Genomic DNA, 22185 nt, shown 5'->3' with positions numbered 1-22185 from the left:
TCATATTGAGGTTATGGTTTGATTCAGACTTGAGCCTTGTATCAATACAGTTTCTCTCCTCATTTTAAAGACTTTTCCTTTCCTTCTTTCCCAAGATGATGTCAGGGAGCAGGAGTGAGTTTCTGCTTCCCCATGGTCATGGGAATGATAGAAAGGAGAGTTCGGATGGGGGAGGAACTCAAGTCTGAGTTTGCTTAGTTCTCAGTGTACTCTAAAGGGTTAGCAAGGTTGGCTTGGTCCTTTGGTACCCTGAGTGGATGTCTATTGAGGAGTTCATAATTCCTGAAGTCCTCTTGATATCCTCCAGCCATCTGTGGCCCCTGATGCTGAAGACTTCATCCCTGTTTTACCCTCTAATTGTGAGGTCCCTACTCTGTGGCTTCTATTTCCCCAACCCTGGACCTTCTAGAAATGTTGTTTCTCTACCCCAAGTTAGTGTGCAGCTTCTCTGACATAACCCTCAAGCACTTTCATGTTGTTATGAATATGGTGCCGTGATGAATCTAGACTTTGGAATTTTCTAGAGCTGGACCCTGAGAAGCAAAAAGCAGACTGTTTTGCACTGTTGTTCCCAATCCTTGCTCACAGAATAGCTCCTGCTTCAAAGATGACATCCTTTGCTTGGACTTTGTACTTTTTTGTCTCTACTATCTCAAATCCTAGTGGCAAAAGAGATTTCTGATACCCATTTCTGCCTGTAAAGATGTCCCTTTATTTCTTATCTTCCCTTTTATTTGCATTTTATAGCTTTCTATGTTCCTCACTTTTGTTTCTTGGGCAATAAGCATTATGACATAACCACATGATATGGGGATGCTGGAGATTTAAGAGAAAGGAAACTACACTGTAGATGTTCTATTCCTATGATGGATGGATGAATATTAGATGACTTGTCTCGTATCAGCAGGTTCTTGCATAGAGAATCCAGGACTCCAAGCCAGATCTTCTAACCACTCTTTCCATTTTGCCTTTTGAATTGAAAATCCAGTTCCTCAACTTCCCAATTTACCTAAATGCAATTTGACCTTTTGGAAAGCTTTCTCAGAAGGTAATTATATACCTCAAGAACTCTGAACTGTTTGGACTCATTTTCCAAAGTGTTCAGAGCAGTAATTTGTCCATGGGTTTCCTAGTGCCTGTTCTCTGTAGAGCCAGCTAATTAAAGGTCAGATTGCAATTTTGGAAAGTGACAAGACAGCAGGTTGGTCATATTTTCACTACAAAATTCTATTTTAAGTTCCCTACACTTTTGCCCAAATGGCCTGGGAGAAGAATTTCATTTCATGGCTTTTAAAATTTTGTTGGTGTTGTTTTATTTCTTGGTACTTAAAATCCCTTCTCCCCTGAAATCTATGCTTGAACCCAAGTGCCCAAGCAAGACTCGGAGGTCCACTTGGTGTTTTAAATCAACATTTCCAAAAAGGATTCCTGATTTCCGATTCCCTCCAAGCTCCTCCCTTCATCTTCTCCAAATAGTTTTTCAAGTCTTAGAATCACCCATGACTTTCTCCCTTTCTCCTAGCTCACATTCACTCCAGCAGCAAATTCCATCACTTGTGTTTTTGCAATATCTTCATTACCTGATTTTCACAGATTCCACAGCTGCCACCTGCTTCCAAACCACCATGGTCTTTGCCTGGACTATGTCAAGAGCTCCTTGTTGGGGGCTGGGGATGTGGCTCAAGCAGTAACATGCCCGCCTGGCATGCTTACGGCCTGGGTTCGATCCTCAGCACCACATACAAACAAAGATGTTGTGCCCGCTGAAAACTAAAAAATAAATATTAAAAACTCTCTCTCTCTCTCTCTCTCTCTCTCTCTCTCTCTCTCTTAAAAAAAAAAAAAAAAAAAAAAAAAGAGCTCCTTGCTGGGATCTCTACTCGAACTTTTACTCCCTATATGCCTCTGTGTGTGTGTGTGTGTGTGTGCGCGCGCGCGCGCGCATGTTTTCAGTTATTCTAACCCATATAAAAAGTGGCTTAAACGAGACCAGGGTTTATTTTTCACTTATGTGGCAACCTGCGTGGAAGCAATCCAGGGCTTGTGTGTCAGACTCCCTGCTATTGTGTCCCCACCCTCCTTAGGGTATTTCCCTTGCTCACATGACCCAGATTGCTCATCACCACGTCTGTGTTCTGTCCAGTGGGAAGGAAGATATGGAGAAGGGGAGGGAACACTTCTTTTCTTAACTGTTTGACCCACCAATGGTGCCCAAAACTTCCATTTATCTGTCTTGGTCAGTATTTAGGCAGACAGCCTCACTTGGCTGTTGGGGAGGCTGGGATATGTGACCTTGTTCTGGGCAGTCAGGAGTCCAGCTAAACCCACAGCTCTGCCACCGCACAAAGGAATTGAATGGACATGGGGCTTTCTGCCACGCACACACTCATTACTGTCTGTTTCCCTGCAGTGGACAAAATGGATATTACAAGCAGATATCAGGGCATGTCTCTCAGAAATGGCACCATGGCATTCAAATATGTGCTTAGTGCCCCACTTAATAAATCCCGAGTCATGAGAATCAAGCCTGGAGTCAGTCTCTGCTCCCTGGATGAGACCTCAGAGAATACTCAGCAAAAGAGCTTTCAAAATTCTCTCTCTCTCTCATCCCCCACCCCCACACGCTTGGAGAAAGTCTCATGAAGAAGGCTACTATGCAAAATGGATGAAAACTCAGCTGCTCTGTTTGGATCTATTTCTCTTTCCTACCTGAACCTGACTTGGTACAGATTCTGAGTAATACTCCCAGAACTCTTAGGATCGCAGTTTATAAACAACTGATTGAGCAGAGCATCTTCATTTTCCTGAGAAGGAAACCGAGGCTCAGGGAACGGCAGTTGCTTCTTACTGAACCGCTCTCTCAGTGAAGCACAGAGCTAAGTGTCGCACCCCCAGCTAATTTTCCCAAAGGTGGGATTCTTGTGGAAGAAACCCTAAGGGGAAGGTCTTGCTAAAATGAAGATTTTAGCTTGGCCAGGGGTCAGGAGTGAGATGAGGTACTGAAATTCCTTATTGTCAGCAAAAATCCTGGTGATGCTGAAACTGCTTTTGTCAGTGACAATAAATGGGGGGAAAGAGACCCCACTGGAGCAGAGGCCAGATGGGCCTGAATCCCAGACTCCCCTCCTCCCAGTCAGCTCTGGGACTCAGACAGCCTCAGCCCTTTACCTTGGGCATGACAGTACCAGCTTTGGACCCAGGCTGCCAACATCCAAAATTCACCTCTCTCCTCCCACCCAGACCCATCTGAGGTGATATGGGCCACCTGCAAAGTGGGGGAAAGGATTCCCTCACCCTTTCTCTCCACTCCTTCACTGCCCAGATCCCACTCACTTCCTCCCATTGCCTGTTTTGTTTGCTTAGTTCCTTTATCTTCACTTCTCTGAAATGCATGATCATACTCGCCTTTCAGGTTTGTTGAGAGGGGTAGTGGCTCTCCCCTGTTCTCAGAAGCAATTAGGCCTCTCCCCCAGTAACTCTCAGAAACCCTGCCCTACCCCAGCTCAGGGTTGCTCTGTGTTCTCTACCATCATGGCACCCAAGTGTCACCCCTAAGGGACCCCAGTGTCCCTTCCAGTCTTAGCCTTGGGTCAGGCACTGGAGAGCAGCCTCACTGGGCCAAAACAAACACCCAGAGAGGAACCAGCCCTTCAAAGGAACAAGATAAACCTCGTTCCGCTTCTTTCCTGAGACTCTTGAGAGGTCACGTCATGGAATCTTTCTGTCTTGTTCTGCCAGTGAGGAAGCATGTCTGCTTGTCTCCTGTCAGTCATTTTTTTTTCCCTGATGGAGTTATTATGATTTCCCCTTGGCAGGTGACAAAGGCAGACCCACTTGTCAGAATCCTACAGCTGACAAGTGACAAGATTCAAACCCAGACCTTGGAGATGCTATCTGTGTCCTAGAAATCCTTTTGCTGGAGGATACAAACCTGCTCCCTGTGGAGTGGCAGTGTTTGTGCATTTTTTACATATTTTACCTGAGGCAGGAATGATAGAGTCTGGAGGCAAGGGGCAAATGGTTGAAAGCTAAGGTTTCAAGGGACAAATCCCTGGGTTAAATCCCAGGTGAGAGCTATGTGAGATCAGCCTATAAAAAAGAATAAATCCCGTAACCTACTCCGTAAGATTGTTGTGGGGATTAATGTGCTTATCCCCATGTCTACCATATAATAAGCACCTAACTAAATCTTAACTATAATTATTAATAATACAACTGAATTCAGACTCTACCACTTCCTCAGTTTGTAATCTTGGATAAGTGACTTAGCCATTACGAACCTTGGCTTCCTTTTCCATAAAATTCCAATGACCCTCCTTCTCTCTGCTTTGGTGTAAAGATGAAATAGTCTGACACAGGGAAAAGGGTCTAGCACATGCTGGGCACAATGGAGTCGATAATGGGGGAACATTTCTTACCAATGCCTGGTGTTTCCTTCCTGTGAAGGAACCAAATTAGTGTTGTACTCAGGGCGTCCCTCCCCTGACTCTGGCCTTTGAAAAGGTGGGGTAATTTCTCTTAGGTAACATAGGGGGAATAACTGGGCATGCTCTGTTCAGCTCTGCCCATCTTCCTCTTGAAAGCAAGCCTGCCCACAAATAATATAGGATCCACTGTTCTTCTTCCCTGGGTGATTCTCCCCTCCCCTGGGTGGGCATCTGCCTAATGCTATGGTTCCCTGCAGACTCATTCAGCCCTCAAACTAAGCTGCATCTTCCAACATGGTATCTCTTAGTAGTCAAGGTGACTTTTGGCTTGTGTCTTTACTTTGGACTTATTTCTCAAATTGTTCAGAAGCGTTATTTTTTAGAAATTATAAGGAAAGTGTTCATTTTAGCTAGTCTTCTATTTAGTTTTCACTGCGATCCACTATGTACCAAGAACTGAGCTGGAGCATGAGATATAATTGAGACAACACCTGCTGCTCAGGTGTTTTCAATGGCTGAGGGTCACACAGGCGTGCAAACAGACTATAATGTGCAAAGGACTATGGGAGAGACTGTGGCATGTTAATAGAGCACACAGGAGGTCACTTAGCTCAACCTGGAGAATGTAGACAGACTGACTGGCGGTGAGATTAAACTGAATATAAAAGATGAGTACACATGTCTGCAAAAACGTATAGTGCAACATCACTGTTCAGCATCCTCAGGTGCACAATGTCTCTTTCCTGCTAGACTGTGAGCAGAAACGCAGAAAGCACACCTGCCTGCTGACCACTTTTTGCCTGTGTCTGATCCATAGTAAGCACTCATCTGTTTATCCACTAAATAAATAGAGGGGTGAATGAATAAATAAACAGAATATAATGCAATTAGAAATAGAATATGGGATGGGGGAGGGAAGCAAAGAAAGGAAACTGGAAAGAGATGGGAGTGGGTGCTGCCAGTCTGGACTGATGGAGGCCCTGGCCCCTCCTGGCAGTGCCTAAGATGCAAGGAAGGTGCTTTCAGGGATAATATTGACAGGGATGGGCTGAGACCTTTCCAAGCAGAGGAAAGAGGAGGGGAGGATGAACAGGCATCAGAAGAGCTCATGACATGCCAATGTGGGGTGGGGGCTGGAGACTTGACTTAATCTCCAAAGGGGACAGGAGTGCCCCCAGGAGGCATCTCTGAATGACCCCTTGACCACAGGGCATGATAGTGAAGCAAGAAAAAAGATCAGGCAGTTAGTGTACAGAGATGAATCTGCATGGGTTGGGAAGATGGAAGGTGAATAGAGTTGAGAAATGGAATGTTAATACCTTCAGGACACATCCCCCCCCTCCCTCATGGCCAAAGTCACCTGCTTCAGGGATTTTGGAATGTTAATACCTTCCAGACATTTTTCCCTCCCCTAACCGACAACCAAAAAGTCACCTGCCTCGGGGAGATTGTCTCTCCTAGCAGTGAATTATCGAGTATTACCGGGGTGGCTCCCCCAGAATTGTCCCTTTCCTGCCTTTTTACCATATGGGTGGGATAAAGGGAGGGGACGTGAAATGTAAGAAACCTGGAAATTATAAAAAGGACGAGGTTCACCCCCATCCCATGGACACCCATCTCTGGGCCCCTTTTTCTGAAGAGAAGTCTGTGTTAAATTTCTTTAAATAAAAACTTGTTTTCACATTTCCCGGGTGTTCAATCTTCACATCTGGAGGTAACAATAGGACCCCGACTCATCCTTATCCAGCCTTTAGAGGTGGAGAGCTTTGCACCTGGTACAAGATCAAAGTTAAAATTAAATAGGATTTTTTTTTATGGTTTTGTGCATGTTTGAAAATTTCCATTAAATTACCTTTAAAATGAAAAATAAGTCTTTCGGAAAAATAATGAAAGAAAATTGAGTTTTAAGGAACAATTAAACTGTACTATTAGTGAAAAGTTGTTGAAAATTAAGTAATCCTGCCAGATGCCATTAAGGGAACCACTACTCAGCAGAAGAGCATCAACACAGCGTAGCTTGGAAGCAACTCTTAGAAACAATAAAACCATATCATGTTTGAACTCAACTATTTGAGATTTCCCTATAAGCCAGTTACAAATTGAATTTATACCAGTAGGGAAATAAAGAAGCCAAAAAAAAAAAAAAAAAAAAACAGAGCACGAGAAATAGAAATACAAAATAAGATATCAGAAAGAAGTCCAAATACTTCAGTATTCACCAGAAAACTCACTGATTTAAGTCCCCTGCTGAGAGAGACAGTACAGAGCAGTGAACATCTCACTTTCTCTGGAGGCTTTCTTTCTGGCTCTGCCCCGCCTCCTGGGGTTTCCTCCCATCTCCCCAGTTCCCACTTCTCAGTCTCCTCTGGATCTCTCCCCCTGCCAGTTCTCTAAGGAGGGCTCAATCCACTCACATCTTGCCCCATCTCACCTATACCCTCTGTATGGTTTGGACGTGGTTTGAGTGTGTCTTGCATGGTGTTGAAATTTAGTCCCCATCAGGAGACATCAAGAGGGTGTAAACTTCATCTGACTCTGGTTTAGAGGTGGGATCTTTGGGACATAAATAGACTAGATAAGATCTTTGGGGTGGGTCCCTTATGAATGAATCCTGGTGACTTTATAAGAAGAGAGAGCAAGGAAACACACACACACACACACACACACACACACACAGAGTCTTCTGTGGGATGCCCTACACCGCCTTGGGACTCTGCCAGCAAGGAGAGCATCACTACCTGTGGCCCCTGGACCATTCACGTTCAGAACCATGAACCAAAATAGCAAATCTATTTTCTCTATAACTCACTCAGTCTATGTTATTGTGTTATTAGCACCAGAAAAATGGACCCACATACCATATCCATCCCCACAGCTTTAAATAACATCTCATCACACCAAATTCCTCTCTCCAGCTGTCAGCTCTTCTTAGAGCTTCAGAGTTACTTATCTAGTATCTTACTTGATATCTGCCCTTAGTTATCTGGTCAGCTCATCAAAATTGGTGGAAACAGAACTCTTGAAATTCTACACCTTGTCCCGGTTCTTCTTCCTGTGTCCCCAACCAGTAGATGGAACCACCATTGTTTTTCCTTTTTATTGCTCAGGCCAAAATCTGCTTGACCAACCTTAATACCTCTTTTTCTTACATGATCTTGGCTCAGACCTGCTCTTTAAACTCACCTTCTCTTTTCACCCACCCGCCCCCTTGCTCTGACCATTGCAGTTGCATTGGTCTTCTTTTGCTATTCCTACGATACCCCAAGCTTCTGTACACCCCAGGACCTTTGCATGCATGTTTTCCTCTTGATTAGAATGATATTCTGTTCAATCTTCACATGGCCCTGCCCTCACTTCTTTCTACTAAAAAAAGGCTCTTGCCCGACTCCCCTAAATAAAAACAGAGATTTCCCCTATACCACTCTGTATGTCTTTACCCAATTTTATTTCTCTTAATACTTCCAGTACTTCAAATTATATGTGATATTCATTTATTATCATGTTTCTGTCTTCTCCCCAGCAACATATGTTTCACAAATGCAGAGATATTGTCTTAGTCACAGCCACAGTCACTAGAACAAGGCCTGACACATAGAAAGTACTTTATTAGCTGATTCTCAGATTAGTGAACAAATAGAGGAACAAATTCACAAAAGAAAGCAGGCAGACCTGTTAGGAGCTGGGGAAATAGTCTAGGTGAGAATAAAGAGAGGCTGAAGTAGGTGTGATGGTTAATTTTTCTGTGTCAACTCAGCTGGGCCAGAGTGCCCAGAGATTTGGTCACATATTATTCTGGATATTTCTGAGAGAGGCTTTTTAATGAGATTTACATCAGTAGACTTTGAGGAAAGCAGATGACCTCTATTACTGGAGTAGTCCTCATCCAATCAATGGAAAGCCTGAAGAGAATGAACCTGACCTTCCCCAAGCAAGAGGGAATTCTGCCAGCAGACACCTTTTGGACTTGAATAGCAGCTCTTCTCTGGGTCCCAGCCTGCTGACCCACCCTGCAGATTTGGGACTTGCCACCGTAATCATGTGAGTCAGTTAATTCCCTAAATCCCTCTTCATCTGTCTATCTATCTATCTATCATCTACATACACATCCTACTGGTTCCATTTCCCTGGAGAACTCGTGATTCACGTGATTCACTAGGTCAGTCTAGGAGGGATGGAGAAGGGAGGAAAGATATCACCCAGGAGGAAGCCTCAAGTCAAGGTATCTGCACGAGAGACTGGGTGCTTGTTGGTTCCACACACCAAAACCCAAACCAGGTGTCCCTGAGCAGCTGTCTTGCAGGCAGGTGGGTTCTTTCATGTGCCTGTTTATACCTTCATCTGGTCCCACCACCTGTTCCACATACACAGTACCTGAGAGTCAGGGAGACGAAAGGATTTTCACAGATTACAGAGCACATCGTTTCAGTTTGAGAGTTTATTTTTATTTTCATTATGCCTCTGCTAGGGAAACCGGTTCTCTTGATATTGTCCTAGCTCAAAATACTTGAGGATGTTTTCAAACGATTTAGCATGGGAAGAGCAAAAGAAACTTCCCAGAGGTCCCCCGGTTCCTGGTTGTGGCCTTTCCTCATTACTTTCCACAGATTCAGCCCGTGTCATGCAGTGGAAGGGAGGAAAGCCAATAAGGATCTCTTGTAGGAAAATTTCCTCCTCCCACGGGCATTGGTGCTCCTGCCTGGGCTCAGTTTCTCCCCAGCAGGAAATGGGCTGGTGAGGCTCTGGGTGTGTTATGATGGTATCTAAGTAATGATGGCCCTGAACTTTGGAAAACCAAAAAGCTCAGTGATTTATTATCCTTAGTCCTTCTTTAGAAGTGCAAAGAAAGGGATAAGGGATCCTATCTCACTGGAGAAGAGAGGGCTGCTCCAACTAGATTGTCAACCCTACACAGGAGAGATCTTCCCTTTCTCCCTCCCTCCCCACCTCCTTTCTTCCTTCCTGGTACTAGAGACTGAACTCAGGGGCACGTTACTACATGAACTACATCTTCATCCCTTTTTACTTTATTTTTTTAAAAAATATCTGAAACAGGGTCTCACTAAATTGCTGAGGCTGGCCTCGAACTTGGGGTTCTCCTACCTCAGCTTCTTGTTTATTTGTTATCCCTGCAATGACAAGTATGTACCACCACACCCAGCTAAAGAGTAATCTTTAACAAGTGAAAAATTCTCATGTTTTTCCAATATGTAGCTTATGAAGTGTTTTAAAATATATTGTGTGCTGGAACCTCACAGCTACTCTTTGAAGAAGATATATTTATTGCTCCAAGAATATTGTTATATTCTTGGACACTTTTCTCCAAACATCAGAACTGGGCCAACTACGTAGGAATGTATCACTTGTGGAGTGTTTTTTAAAAAAGAAAAAAAAAAGCAGGTTTCAGGCCCCCCCACCTCCAAAAGATTCCAATTAATAGGTGTCGAAGCCCTAAAATCTATGTATTTATAAGACACTAAAAAAGTCTCCAGTGCAGCCAGGGTGTTAACTAAGCCCTTGCCATGCTTACTAAACTATGTTGGATATATGAATAATAGCAAGGAATGAAATAGTAGGGAATGAAATGGACATAGTTTTTACCCTTAGGGAAGCTTTACTCTCTCAGGTGAGATGAGTATGCACAATGATCAGAAAAATAAACAAATATTTAAAAATTGTTAAGTATGGGGAAGGAGAAAAAGAGGCCAGTAATGATCTGATTTGGATAGGGCCAATAGGGAAAATGACATTGAAGAAGATTGAAAGGGTGAGACTGGCTGACTGGGCACAGGCGTTGGCAGAGAGACAAGTGCGTGGCTACAGCTACTGTCAGGAGAATTTGCTGTCTTTTGGAGGCCTACAGCACTGGAGACAGCTGAGCAAAGAGGATGAGACAAGGCCATTATGATGGGGGAGACCAGAGGATCTAGGGCCTGAGGACCACGGTAAGAGATTGAGACTTCAAGTTCAGTGGAAAGCCAATCAAGGATTTCCTGTAGGAAAATTTCAATCAGATTTGCATTTTAAAATGATGTGGATGAAGAGTCTTGAAGGTAAGAGGAGCAAAGGGGGATTCAGGGGAACTCTGAAGGTGATTGTAGTGGAAGTCAAAGTGAGAGATGGCGATGCTTTAGACCGGTGTGGTTATTGAGAAGCTAGTGAGAACTGGATAGATTTAGGAAGTATTTTGATGGGAGTATAAATATGGGTTGAGGAATAAGGAAGGGAGGTATGAGAAATTATCCTGGGTTTCAGTTGTTAGTAATCAGAAAATCCAAATGGATTGAGAGCAATTTGAACTGGGTCAATGTGGAAAAGAAATTTATTTAGGGATATAGAAAGATTGATGGGTTACTTTTTGTCTTACTACGTTTGAAAAAGTATTTAAACATTCAGGTAGATGTGTAAGAACTTGGCTAGAGATAAACTTTTTTTGAACTTTCAGCATAGACATGGCACTCATAGCCATAGATGTGGTGAGGTCCCTTAGGAAGAGATGGCGAATCAATAATAGGGGAGCTGTGATAGGATTTTGAGGAGTGGGCCAACACAGAAGGCTAACACTCACCTGGGTGCTGTTGATTTTCTTCTTCTTCCTTTCTCCCCACCCTTTTTTTTTTTTTTTTTTTTTTTGTGGTGCTACAGATTGAACCAGGGTCTTGTGCCTCCTAGGCAAATACTCTACCATTGAGCTACATCCCCAGCCTTTTATATTACTTAGAGTCAGGGTTTCACCGAGTTGTCCAGGCTGGTCTCCAACTTGTGATCCTCTTGCCTCAGCCTCCAAGTAGCTGGGAATACAGGTGTGTACCACCTCACCTGGATCTGTCATTACTTTTTCTCTCTCTTTTTTTTTCTTTCAATTAAGAAAATCAGTTTTATAGTCCACCAGCCTTTATTTATTTATTTACATTTATTATGCCATGAACTCATAGAGAATAGGTTCCAGCAGCTCAGGATCCTTTCCAATTGTTCTCATACAATGTGGTTCTCTGGGTGGAGCTGGCTGGCACTTCAGCTGAACCCAGGGAGCCTTCCCTTTGGCTTCCTTCTTTTTCTGATCATTTTCCTTCACACATTTCAGGAAGCTGTCTCGGCTCTTAGAGTGCTTCATGTGCTCAATACACACATTAATTCTCTTGGCAAGAATCTTGCCCTTAACTTGCTTATTCACCACAATGCCAACTGCATGCTGGGTAACATTGCAGACTCTTCTGGTTTTGCCATGATAACGTGTGTGGGGCTTTCCTTTCTGAACAGTACCCATTCCCTTAATGTCTACAATGTCACCCTTCTTGTAGATTCACATCTATGTGGCCAAAGGAACAACCCCATGTTTTCTAAAAGGCCTAGAGAACATATACAGGGTTCCTCTCCTCTTTGCCTTTGTGTTTATCATCTTGGTGAATTACTGGAAGATGGCAGTTCTGGCCATGAGGTATTACTTCTGGATCTATAAGAGGTCAGGGTAGAGAAAACCGTGATAGCACTCATCACCCTATAGGTAAGTGTTTGTTCATTGTTCATTTGACTATAAGGTATTAAAGGGTGAAGGATGAGACCATAATTCATTTTAAAATTTTAATTTCTCCCTTATATTTTTTCCATGTTTAGAGTGAAAATTTTCTCTCTCAAGTAAGAAGAAAATAATAGTAAACATTCATTGCAGAAGAGTAGGTCAGGCACTGTGGCAGCCCAGCTTCTCTGCCACCTAACAAATGCCCACATAATTGAAGACAAGCAGTGACTTGCAGGCTGGTCCCTTATTCTTATAAAGTGTTTGTGTTAGTCTGATCCTCCCAGAATCAGATTCCAAAGTAAAGCTGAACAGATCTGCTCATCAATCCTGAAAGCCCCAACACTTAGCACACTCGGCACCTCAACGAACTATGCACTCTGCTAAGAGCTTTACAATCGCCATATCACTCAATAGACCAAAAGTATACTATCTTTTTTTTTTTTTTTTTTTTTTTTTTACAGAAGAGGAAACTTATACTCAGAGAAGTTACATTATTTTATTTATTTAGTTTTGTACTACTGGGGATTGTACCTGGGGGTGCTCTACCACTGAGCTACATCTCCAGAACTTTTAAATTTTTGTTTTTATTTTGAGGCAGGGTCTTGCTAAATTCCCCAGTTTGGACTTGAACTTGTGATTGCCTCAGCCTCCCTCGTACCTGAGATTACAGGTATGCATCACCACGCTGGACATTAAGAATCAAAGTCCGGCAAATCAATTAACGTGATTTCAAAGTCCAGTGGGCAAGATTTTTTGGCAGTTCTCTGTGTCTTTGTTGTCTTTTGTGGAACAGAATTTTGCATTTGATAGTGTCCATTTTATCAATCTGTGTTATGATTTATGTATTATGCCTTATGTAAATAATCTTTCCATACTTTGATGTCATAAAGATATAATCTTGTATTGTCTTCAAAAATTTTTAAAGATCTTTTTCTTTAGTCTATCTGAAATTTATTCTTGCAAATGGGGTGAAGCAAGGAACTAATTTTATTTATTTACGTGTGTGTGTGTGTGTGTGTGTGTGTGTGTGTGTGTGTAGGAAGCTGTCCTAAGACCATGTATTAAAGGTTTTTTCTTTCCCCATTTTTTTTTTTTTGCTATATCTGACATTCATCCATCCAATAACCACATATGAAGAACCAGCTGAGTATTGGTCAAACACTTTTAATGGGGAAAGTTTTAAAATGCAGAAGGCTAAGAGGATCCAGGCAGAGTTGGTGAGCTCCAAAAGATGTTAATATAAAATAGCTATTAAAATTTTGTGATATATCTTAGATCCATTTTGTAGCAATATAATATGTAAATAAATAAGCGTGCAGTCTCATTTTCAGACTCAAGTTAGGTAGTCCCAATTCTAGGAAGTCCTTTAAGAGCTCCGTAAACTGTGGTATGTCTTCTTTTTTCTTTTTCTTCTTTCAGTGCTCTTTTTTTTCTTTAGAAATTGCTACATGATGTTGACCATATCAATCATTGCCTGTTTACTTATTTTCCCCAACAATAACAAAAAATCTTGAATACAGTGACCCTGCCTTATTTATTTCAGATCCTTGGACTGGGCCTTTGTTCTAGTCCACAGTTGCTAAATAAATTAATATGTAACCCTTGGTTGTACCTGTTTAACTTTAGAGGTGTGAAGTTCATTACTAGGAAGAAAGCAATCTTGATATTGACCAATTGCAAACTCATATGAAATCCAGGGGATAATATAAAAACGAAATTTATACACATACACCCCAAGTGACTTTTTAAAGAATGGACTCCAACAGCAAAACGAGGGGGCAAATCTAAGCCATAGACTATTCCACCCAGGAAAACACCAAAGACAATCCCCATATGGCAGGCATTCAGAGAAGGAAGCCATGTTCCTGGAGGTGTCCCAGGTGGAAACTGAGAGGAGATGATGAGATAAATAAAGAAGAGTATTAGAAAAGACTGATGAAAGGACAGGTAGATGGCATGTGATGAAGAGTCAAAAAATTCCACTTATGCAGTTGTTACACTATAAACCCTAATTTCCAATTAAATTAGGAATAATGATATTGGGGTCGGTGGAGGGAGAAGAGGGTGTTGTAAGAATGCTAAATGCTTGGATCACTATAGAAAGACAACAAAAGATGATGTGTAGCTAATAAAATAGGAAATAGTAAAATGAGCATAGTGTTTAGAAACATGTAGGTGACTATTTAACTGAAGCTGCATTTGCAATCAAGGAATGGAGATGGACAGCTGTGTTTCATTATAAGCCTCCTGGTACTTTTTTTTTTCCTTTTAAAAACTCTGTATGTATTAGTTTGATGGAAAAGTTTCAAAACTAAGTGAGCCACTGATTTACAAGAGTTTTAGGTGAATCGACTGCCACCGGCCTGTGTGGAGAGCTCTCTGATGCTAGAGTGTGCATTTGGGGCCAGGGAAACTATTCTTCTGACTCCTTGCTCCTTCTGGAGAGAGAGAAGGAATGTCAAGTACCCGCCCAGACAGTGACACACGCGAATGTGTATCTGAGGCTCCTGTCCAATCTCACAATAACTCTTCCAGGTGAGTATTATTATCCCCGTTTTACAGATGAAGAAACAGGTTCAGAGACAATACCTGCGCAAGTTGTTCCACTAACTGGAACTACTAAGTGATAGAGCAATGATTTGAACTCAAGGCTGCTAACACCAGAAAAAGCAAGTCTGAATAGTAAATTATGACTTATAATATAATTATAGTAAATTATAAATATGTTTATATATACTATAAATGTATAGTAAAATAATAGATGTTTATGTTTATGGTAAATATACTATATATTTACATTTATATAGTATGTGCAAATATATTGTTTAGATATTTATGTTTACTATATAATATATAAATATTATATTTATATTTATTATATATATTATATATGCTATAATTTTAGAGTAAATCTGAAGTCCCAAATTTGTTTTCTCCACTGTCATACAATCCCCCTCTTCTATCTGCAATCCCTTTCTATGCTCATCTTCTCATATCTGAGCAAGACTAGTCCCAGCCCTGCATCTGCTCCTGCATCCACACTTAATGCTCCAGAGTATGTCCTTCCATCCATCTTTCTATAGAGATACAAACACATCTTTTCCAAAAGCAAATGGCATCATAGAACGCATCTTGAATTCTTTGTTCTTTTCCTCATATGTTTTGCTTCTCCATATCAGTTCCGATTGTTCAATACAATTTCCCCCTATACACAATCTGTACTTTCCCACAGTATAAATTGCCTTCATGCATTTAATCTCTTGCATATTTCTACATGGTCATTTATCAGCATTTTAGCATTCTGATCCTCATAGCAACATTTTTGGTAAAGTGATTACTATTCTAGCTTGTAAAGACAGAAAATGGACGCTTAGTCAGATAATGCTTTGCTATTTCCCAATAACCCTACCAGACAGGATTGATAGGGATTTTCCACTATGCAGATAGGACACTCAAGACTCCAAAAAATGCTCCTCACGGGGCAGTGCCCTTGGCCACAGGGAGTGCCTCTATCACTCCTAGCAATAGCCAGGGGCCTGTGCCAGGTGGATACAGGGACAGGGATATATGCCCCTGTTCCTGTCTACTTTGATATGAGCAACTCTTAAGGGTTCTCTCAACTGCAGAGCTCACTCTGGGGTTGGCTGAGAGCTCAGTTACAATCATATTATTGTTGGGCTTCTTCCTCTGCCCAATCCTGCTGTCCTTGCCCCAGACAGTGCTTTCCAGTAAACTTTCTAGGTGCACTTTCAGGTTCAGAGTGTGTCCCCAGGGAACCCAATCTAATACAGTACTGTTCTGGAATTCTGTTCCATATGTTCTTTATATAGTGCTCTTTCCCACCTTTGTGCATAGCACTTACCAATCCCTAATATATATTTATGTGTTTCCTCATTATCTGTCTTCTGCTGTCTCCAGAATATGTGCTCTATGGAAACAGGGACTTTGCTTTGTTCTCTTTAGTACCTAAACCAGGTTTGACAATAATTAAAAATAAAACACTGTTAGGCTAGGGGGTGGTAGCACTCCCAGCTACTTTGGAGGCTGAGGCGGGAGGATCATAAATGTGAGGCCAGCCTGGGCAACTTAGGGAGACCCTAACTCAAAATTTTAAAATAAACAAATAAAAGGGGCTGGGGACATAGCTCAGTGATAGAGTGCGTGTCTAGCATGTGCCAGGCCCTGAGTTCAATCCTCAGTGCTTAAAAAAAATAAACAAAAAAACATTGTTTAAAGAATTGAATCAATGTCTCTGGGAACTGTGAAGGTAGACCAGAGAAGGGGATAGGACCAAGTCCTTTGGTGGCACAGATGGAGTGTGTCATCACTGAAGATGGAGTGAGGAAGTCCTAGTTCAACCCTATTTCTGGGTATTGCTTTGGACAAGTGTCTTAACCCATCTTAGCCTCAGTTTCTTCATCCATAAAATAAGGCAAATCATCAGACCTATTTTGCAGGGATTTCAGAATAAGTGAATGAGATGCTGGGAGGCTTCCAGTGCTGGTCACAGCTCCCTCTGGCCAAGGGCAATGCCCAGGGAGGAGCACTTTTTTAGTCTCTTGAGTGTTGTTTTTGCATATTGGACACTTCCTGTGCTACTCTATTCTAAAGCTTTAAAATAGAAGCTAACCCACAAGCTCTCAAAACTCTTAAATGATTATTATAATTCTGAACAGGCTGCTACAAAAAAGTAATTACAAAAATCACAACTCTAAATTATTTTTCTAGACCATTGGGTTAAAATACTGGGGAAAATATAATTAGGCAATGACTATCTCGCCAACCTGCTGCTGGAATATTTTCCCTAATTACAATGTAGATTTCATTAGCTGGTTCTGCAACATTCAGTCCAGGATACAAAAAAAAAAAAAAAAAAAAAAAAAAAAAACCACACTGGACAAATTATCTCCTGTACTCAATGGACAGAGCCTTTCATCTGAGCAACTGGAGCTCTCAGGGCATGTCATCATCATCTGTAGCAACCTTCAATAGTAGGTGTCATTTGGACAACCAAGGAGGTTGGAGAACAGATTTTAAAGCTTGGTGAGACAAAAATAAGAATCCAGGAAGTAGGCTTGTCTTTGAGTCATTCCATCTGTCGGCTATGCCATTTTGACCAGGTCATTTATCCAACCATCCATCTATCCAATCAACCACCATTCCATATTTATGGAGACTTACTATGTGACAGATGCTGACCTAGATCCTAAAGATAGAGATGAGCCATTTCAGTCAAGAAGCTCGCCCTCTAGTGGAAAAGAGGGAAAACAGCAATTCCATATTGAAGCGGTAGCCCTGGCATTAAGTCCAATGTGTTGCAGGAGTTAGTCCTGTGCTAGGAAGGAAGTCTGTGGAAATGTGTTGCCCTTCATACTGACCCTGTCAGGAGGAAAGAGAAGGAATGAAAGTCCAGGCAACTCCCAAAACACGTGGGTAGAGATAAAGTCACGAATGCCACATGTTTTTCATTTTCATGCTTTATGTTGGTTTTGTTGTTTAAAGTCACCCCCAAAACAGTGTTGGAGTACTGCCTATTATTTCTGAGTGCAACAGCGGATGGATGTGTTGTATGGAGAAAACAGGCATGTTAAGAAAGTTTCGTGAAGGCATATTCGCTGTGAGTTCTTTGTTAATAAATCATCAATATAGATTAAACAAGGTGTCCTTAAACAGAAACACACATAAGAAGACATTATATGTATCATTGGAAATGATGTGACCAGAGGCTCACAGGAACCTGCATTTTTCCTAGGAACGATTTTCCCTATTCACTAATCCAGTATTTATACAGACTATGGAACATGAGTCCTGTAATAATAGAAATCGATAGTCTCTTATCCTACACAACTTGGAAACCAAGTCCCTGTCCCCAGTTCTTCTTTTAGAGAGAAACTCAAATGTGAAGCTGCATACAACTGGGCAGTGATATTTCCCCAGGTTCCCTGAAGGCTCAAATGAGCCTAGACACGTGCACCTCTTGCTTGTTTTGCATCTGGGCTTTACTGTCATTTTCCTACACCTCCACTGAGCTGTCTTGTCCCCTTTGTGCTAGACAAGGCTCATAAGGTTATGAACAAGTCCTAAGACATGACCCTGGGGAGTCTGGGCTCCTAGGATTGCCAGCCCACTCCCACTCTCTACTTTCCACCATGCTCCAAGTGGTTTGGAAGGATGGCTTCTCACTCTATGCTTGGAAGGATGTTCTGCCCTCCGTTCTGTCAGCCCCATTTGCATTAGAAGCATGTGGATGATTTTACCTGAGAATCCTTTCACGGGTGGTCACCTCGTTTCATGGATTTCTTCAACCCTCCTTCCCCCTTTTGCCTCCAGAAATCTGAGCACCAGTGTGGTCTCTCTTCCCTTACATGACATGAGTGCTGTGTCCCTTCACTCTTACCTGGTGGGTCCTAGTTTTATAGAGTGTACTTTATTTTATGGCGGCAAGCTGTGATGTCCTCCTCTTGTCATTTCTTGACCAGTTTTAATAAATGGAAAGAAGTTGGGACTGTATCTGATTAAACTTAGGTTAGAGGATTTTGTAAAGAGTAGGTATTAACCATCTTTGGTTCTAGGGGCACTCAGGTTCATTTCCTGGGTCTTGCATGTTTCATCAGTGCGCACTGTGCCAGAATGCCAGTAACCTCAATGTTTACTCTATTTTTTTTTAAAAGAAACAGTCTCTCTAAGTTGCTGAGGCTAGTCCTGAACTGTTGGGCTCAAGTTATACTCCTGCCTCAGCGTGCTTAGTAACTGGGACCACAAGTGTATTCTACTATGCCCACGCTAATAATCTCAGTTTTTGAAAACAGCTATCCCTAGTCTTTGGAAGAATTAATTCCTTATGATTAGCCTGAAGAAGAGACTTTCTTAATGAAAGTTTAAAAAAAAACTACTTAATTCTAATATCAATTGTTTACCACTCAACCTGTCAACAAGAACTAATCTAGATTTCTCCCTACTTACCACCATTAAGAAGGTTGTGATGGATTCATAAAATGACTTTCCTTGATCCCATCTCCAGCAACTCACAGGAAAAGGCAGGAAAAGGGACAGCCTTCTGGTGTACTTCCCATAAATCCCTGTTGTCCTGATGATTGAGACTAGAGGCCGAGGAACATTTCAATGGTTATGGAAAAACAAGTAATTAAGAAAATTCAATAACTATTCCTGATTTTAAAAAGAGTTTTATAGAACCAGAATAGAAGGAAACTTTCTTAACTTAATAAAAGTATCTACTAATAAACCCTTACAATAAACACCACACTATATAGTGAGAAGTTAAGACCAATCTTTGTGAAAACAAGGTCATTTATCATCACTTATTTTTTTTCACCCCATATTTTATTAAAGGCCCTAGTCAGTATGGTACTATAAAAAAAAAAAAGCAGCATGGAGATGTCTCAAGACTAGAAAATAGAACCACCATATTGACCTAGCCATCCCACTCCTTGGTCTTTATCCAAAGGAACTAAAATCAGCATCCCATAGTGATATAGGCACATCAGTGTTTTTAACAGTGCAATTCACCATGGCCAAGTGATGGAACCAGTCCAGGTGCCTGTCAACAGACGAACAGATAAAGAAAATTTTAAAAATTATAAATAGGTAAAAGAAAGACCAATAGAGTAGAGGAAGGAGAACAGGGTAAGGGAGGAGAGGAGGGAAAGAGAGAGTACTTGGGACTGAAATGGAAAAAAATTATATTCCAAACATGTATGATTATGTCAAAATGAATCCCACTATTATGTATATATAACTATAATGCTCTAATAAAACCATTAAAAAGAAAAAGTAAGAAATAAAAGATAAAGTGTCTCTTTGAAGGTATGATTTTCTCAAACTCAAGAAAATCTACAAATTATTGGAATTAAAAGGAGAACTGATCAACATTAATATTACAAGATCCATATATTAATGTTAACTGTATCTCTATACTAACTTCATTTGATAATAATTTTTAAAAGAAGATCAAAATTTGAAGTAAAGAATACATCTAACAAGTATAAAATTCTTATGAATAAAAGTATAAAGTCTAATTGTAAGATATTAACAAAGTTGATACAAAAATTGATATAATAAAGATAGGGATATATGCAGTGTTCAAGAGTAAGAAGATAATATTCTAAAGATATGAATTTTCTCTCAAAAAAAATGTTGGTAGATTCAATCAAATTCCACAAAGCTGGTGTTGGTTGTTGTTTTGGTAAAATTTGTCAAACTGATTCTAAAATTAACTTGGTGTATTAGAGCCCACACTTAGCAAAGATAATTTGGGGGTGGGGAGTGAGGAAGAAGGACTTGCTGTATCATCTAAAGGACTTAATATGAAGCTTTAGAAAGTAATGTTGTAAGGAATAGGTGGGTTAATGGAACAGAATAGTGAGTCCCAAATGGCCAAGCATAGATGGGTTGATACACAATAGAGGTGGCATTAGAAACCAGTGGGAAAATGATGGGCATTCAATAAATGGGATGGGACAATTAGGTATGAGGAAAATATCTACATGAAAATAACTTTGTCATAAACATTAGAATATATTTTATGTTCTTATGGTAGGAAATAGGATCTTCCTATCTAAAAACCATAAGTTATAAAATAATAATAAAAATATTTTCAATGATCTGAAGAATTAAAATTTATATAGGTTGAGCATCCCTTATCTGAAATGCTTAGGACCAGAAGTATTTCAGAATTTTTATTTTTTGAGGAAGATTTTGGAATATTTTTGAACGTATAATGTAATGTCTTGGGGTTGGGACCCACGTCTAGACACGAAATGTGTATTTGTGCTTCTTATACACCTGGTACACAAAACCTGAACATAATTTTATATAATATTTTTAGTGTGCCTGTGTTTTGACTGTGACCTCTCATTTAAGTTCAGGTCTGAAATTTCCCACTTGTGACATGGTGTTGGGGCTCAAAAAGTTTCAGATTTTGGAGCATTTCTGATTTCTGAATTTTGGATTAGGAATGCTCAGCTTTTAAATATGTAAAAGTTTAAGTAAATTAACAGAGAAACAATCTAGAGGCAGATAATTTTGCAATGCATGTGACCAACGCAAGGTCTCCATCTTGAACATAAAGAACTCCTGCAAATCAGTAAGAAAAACCAAAGCCCTATTATAAAAATAGGCAAGAGGGCTCAGGATGTGACTCAGTTGTAGAGCATTTGCTTAGCATGCATAAAGCTATGGGCTCAATTTCCAGTACCACACACATGCACACCAAAAAAAGGCAAGATAAATGAATAAGCAATTCCCAGGTGAGGCCTATGCCTCCACCCTCAACAAATATAAAAATTTGCTCAAGCTTATAGTCACCAAAGTATTTGCATCTCAAACACTGAAATACCATTTCCCTGTCTTTGCACTGGCAAATATATAAAAGCCTGACAATACCAACTGGCACTCACACGAGGCTTGATGGATAGTACAACTCTGAAGAGAAATTTTGTAATCTCTATAAACTTGGAATTGCATAACCTTTAACTCAGAGTAGTTCCACCTCCAGGGATATGTCTCAGAGAAACTCACATATGTTCACAGAGAGATATTAGAAAATATAAATAGCAGCACTGCTTATAACATCAAAAACATTGGAAATGGCCTCTATGCCCCTTAAAGGAGAATACAAACTAATTGTGCAATGTTTATACGACAATATGCTATTCAGATGGATGAACCAAACAACTGACACATATCACTATGAAAAAATAATAAATCATTAATAGGAGAGTTTTATAGCTCAGGTTTCCAGGATACTCTGAGATTAGCATGAAGAGCTCAAAGGAACAGAATGTTTCAGGGGTGAGGAAGACAGGATTGACAGGACACAGGAAAAGCTCAACAGAGACCACAGCCCGTCTCCTGAGTCTCTCTGGGCTGATGTGGCTCTGCTGAGTTGTCCTTCTTGAAATAAGGGTTAAAGCCACTTGGATCTCTTATATTAGCAGTCAGTGGGCACAGGCTGCCCCCAAGAAAGTGGCATAACCGTGGCAAGGCAACTTCTTTGTGCAGAGGGCAAATTCCCTTGTAAAACTTCAGCCCCCTGGGGGAGATTGGAGCTTCCATCCTGAAGGGTAATCTGACCCTGCACCAGAGTATCCACCACAGAAAGAGAAGTAGGCAATGCTTTAAGAAGAAGACAGATTACTAAGCATCTTAAAATATTAATCAGGTCAGCCAGGGGAGAAGGGCTCTTTTGACAGAGGATACTATGTGTATGATATGTCATTCTAC

At 40.9% G+C, this 22185-nt stretch overlaps 1 protein-coding gene across 1 annotated transcript; it reads right to left on the bottom strand.

Annotated features, from left to right (window-relative positions):
- Window positions 1–11340: 11340 nt before the first annotated feature.
- Window positions 11341–11823, bottom strand: LOC308656603 (large ribosomal subunit protein eL21-like; the record flags this gene model as incomplete). Its single annotated transcript, XM_081307846.1, is given in 3 exon segments — window positions 11341–11727; window positions 11731–11733; window positions 11737–11823. Coding segments are annotated over 3 exon segments (477 nt in total).
- Between the last annotated feature and the right edge of the window lie 10362 nt (window positions 11824–22185).

This window comes from Spermophilus citellus (genome assembly GCF_964194105.1).
Source record: "Spermophilus citellus genome assembly, chromosome: 9".
NCBI classification, from domain to species: Eukaryota; Metazoa; Chordata; class Mammalia; order Rodentia; family Sciuridae; genus Spermophilus; species Spermophilus citellus.
The sequence above is the reverse complement of the archived record's forward strand: the minus strand, read 5'-3'. Positions and strand labels throughout refer to the sequence as shown.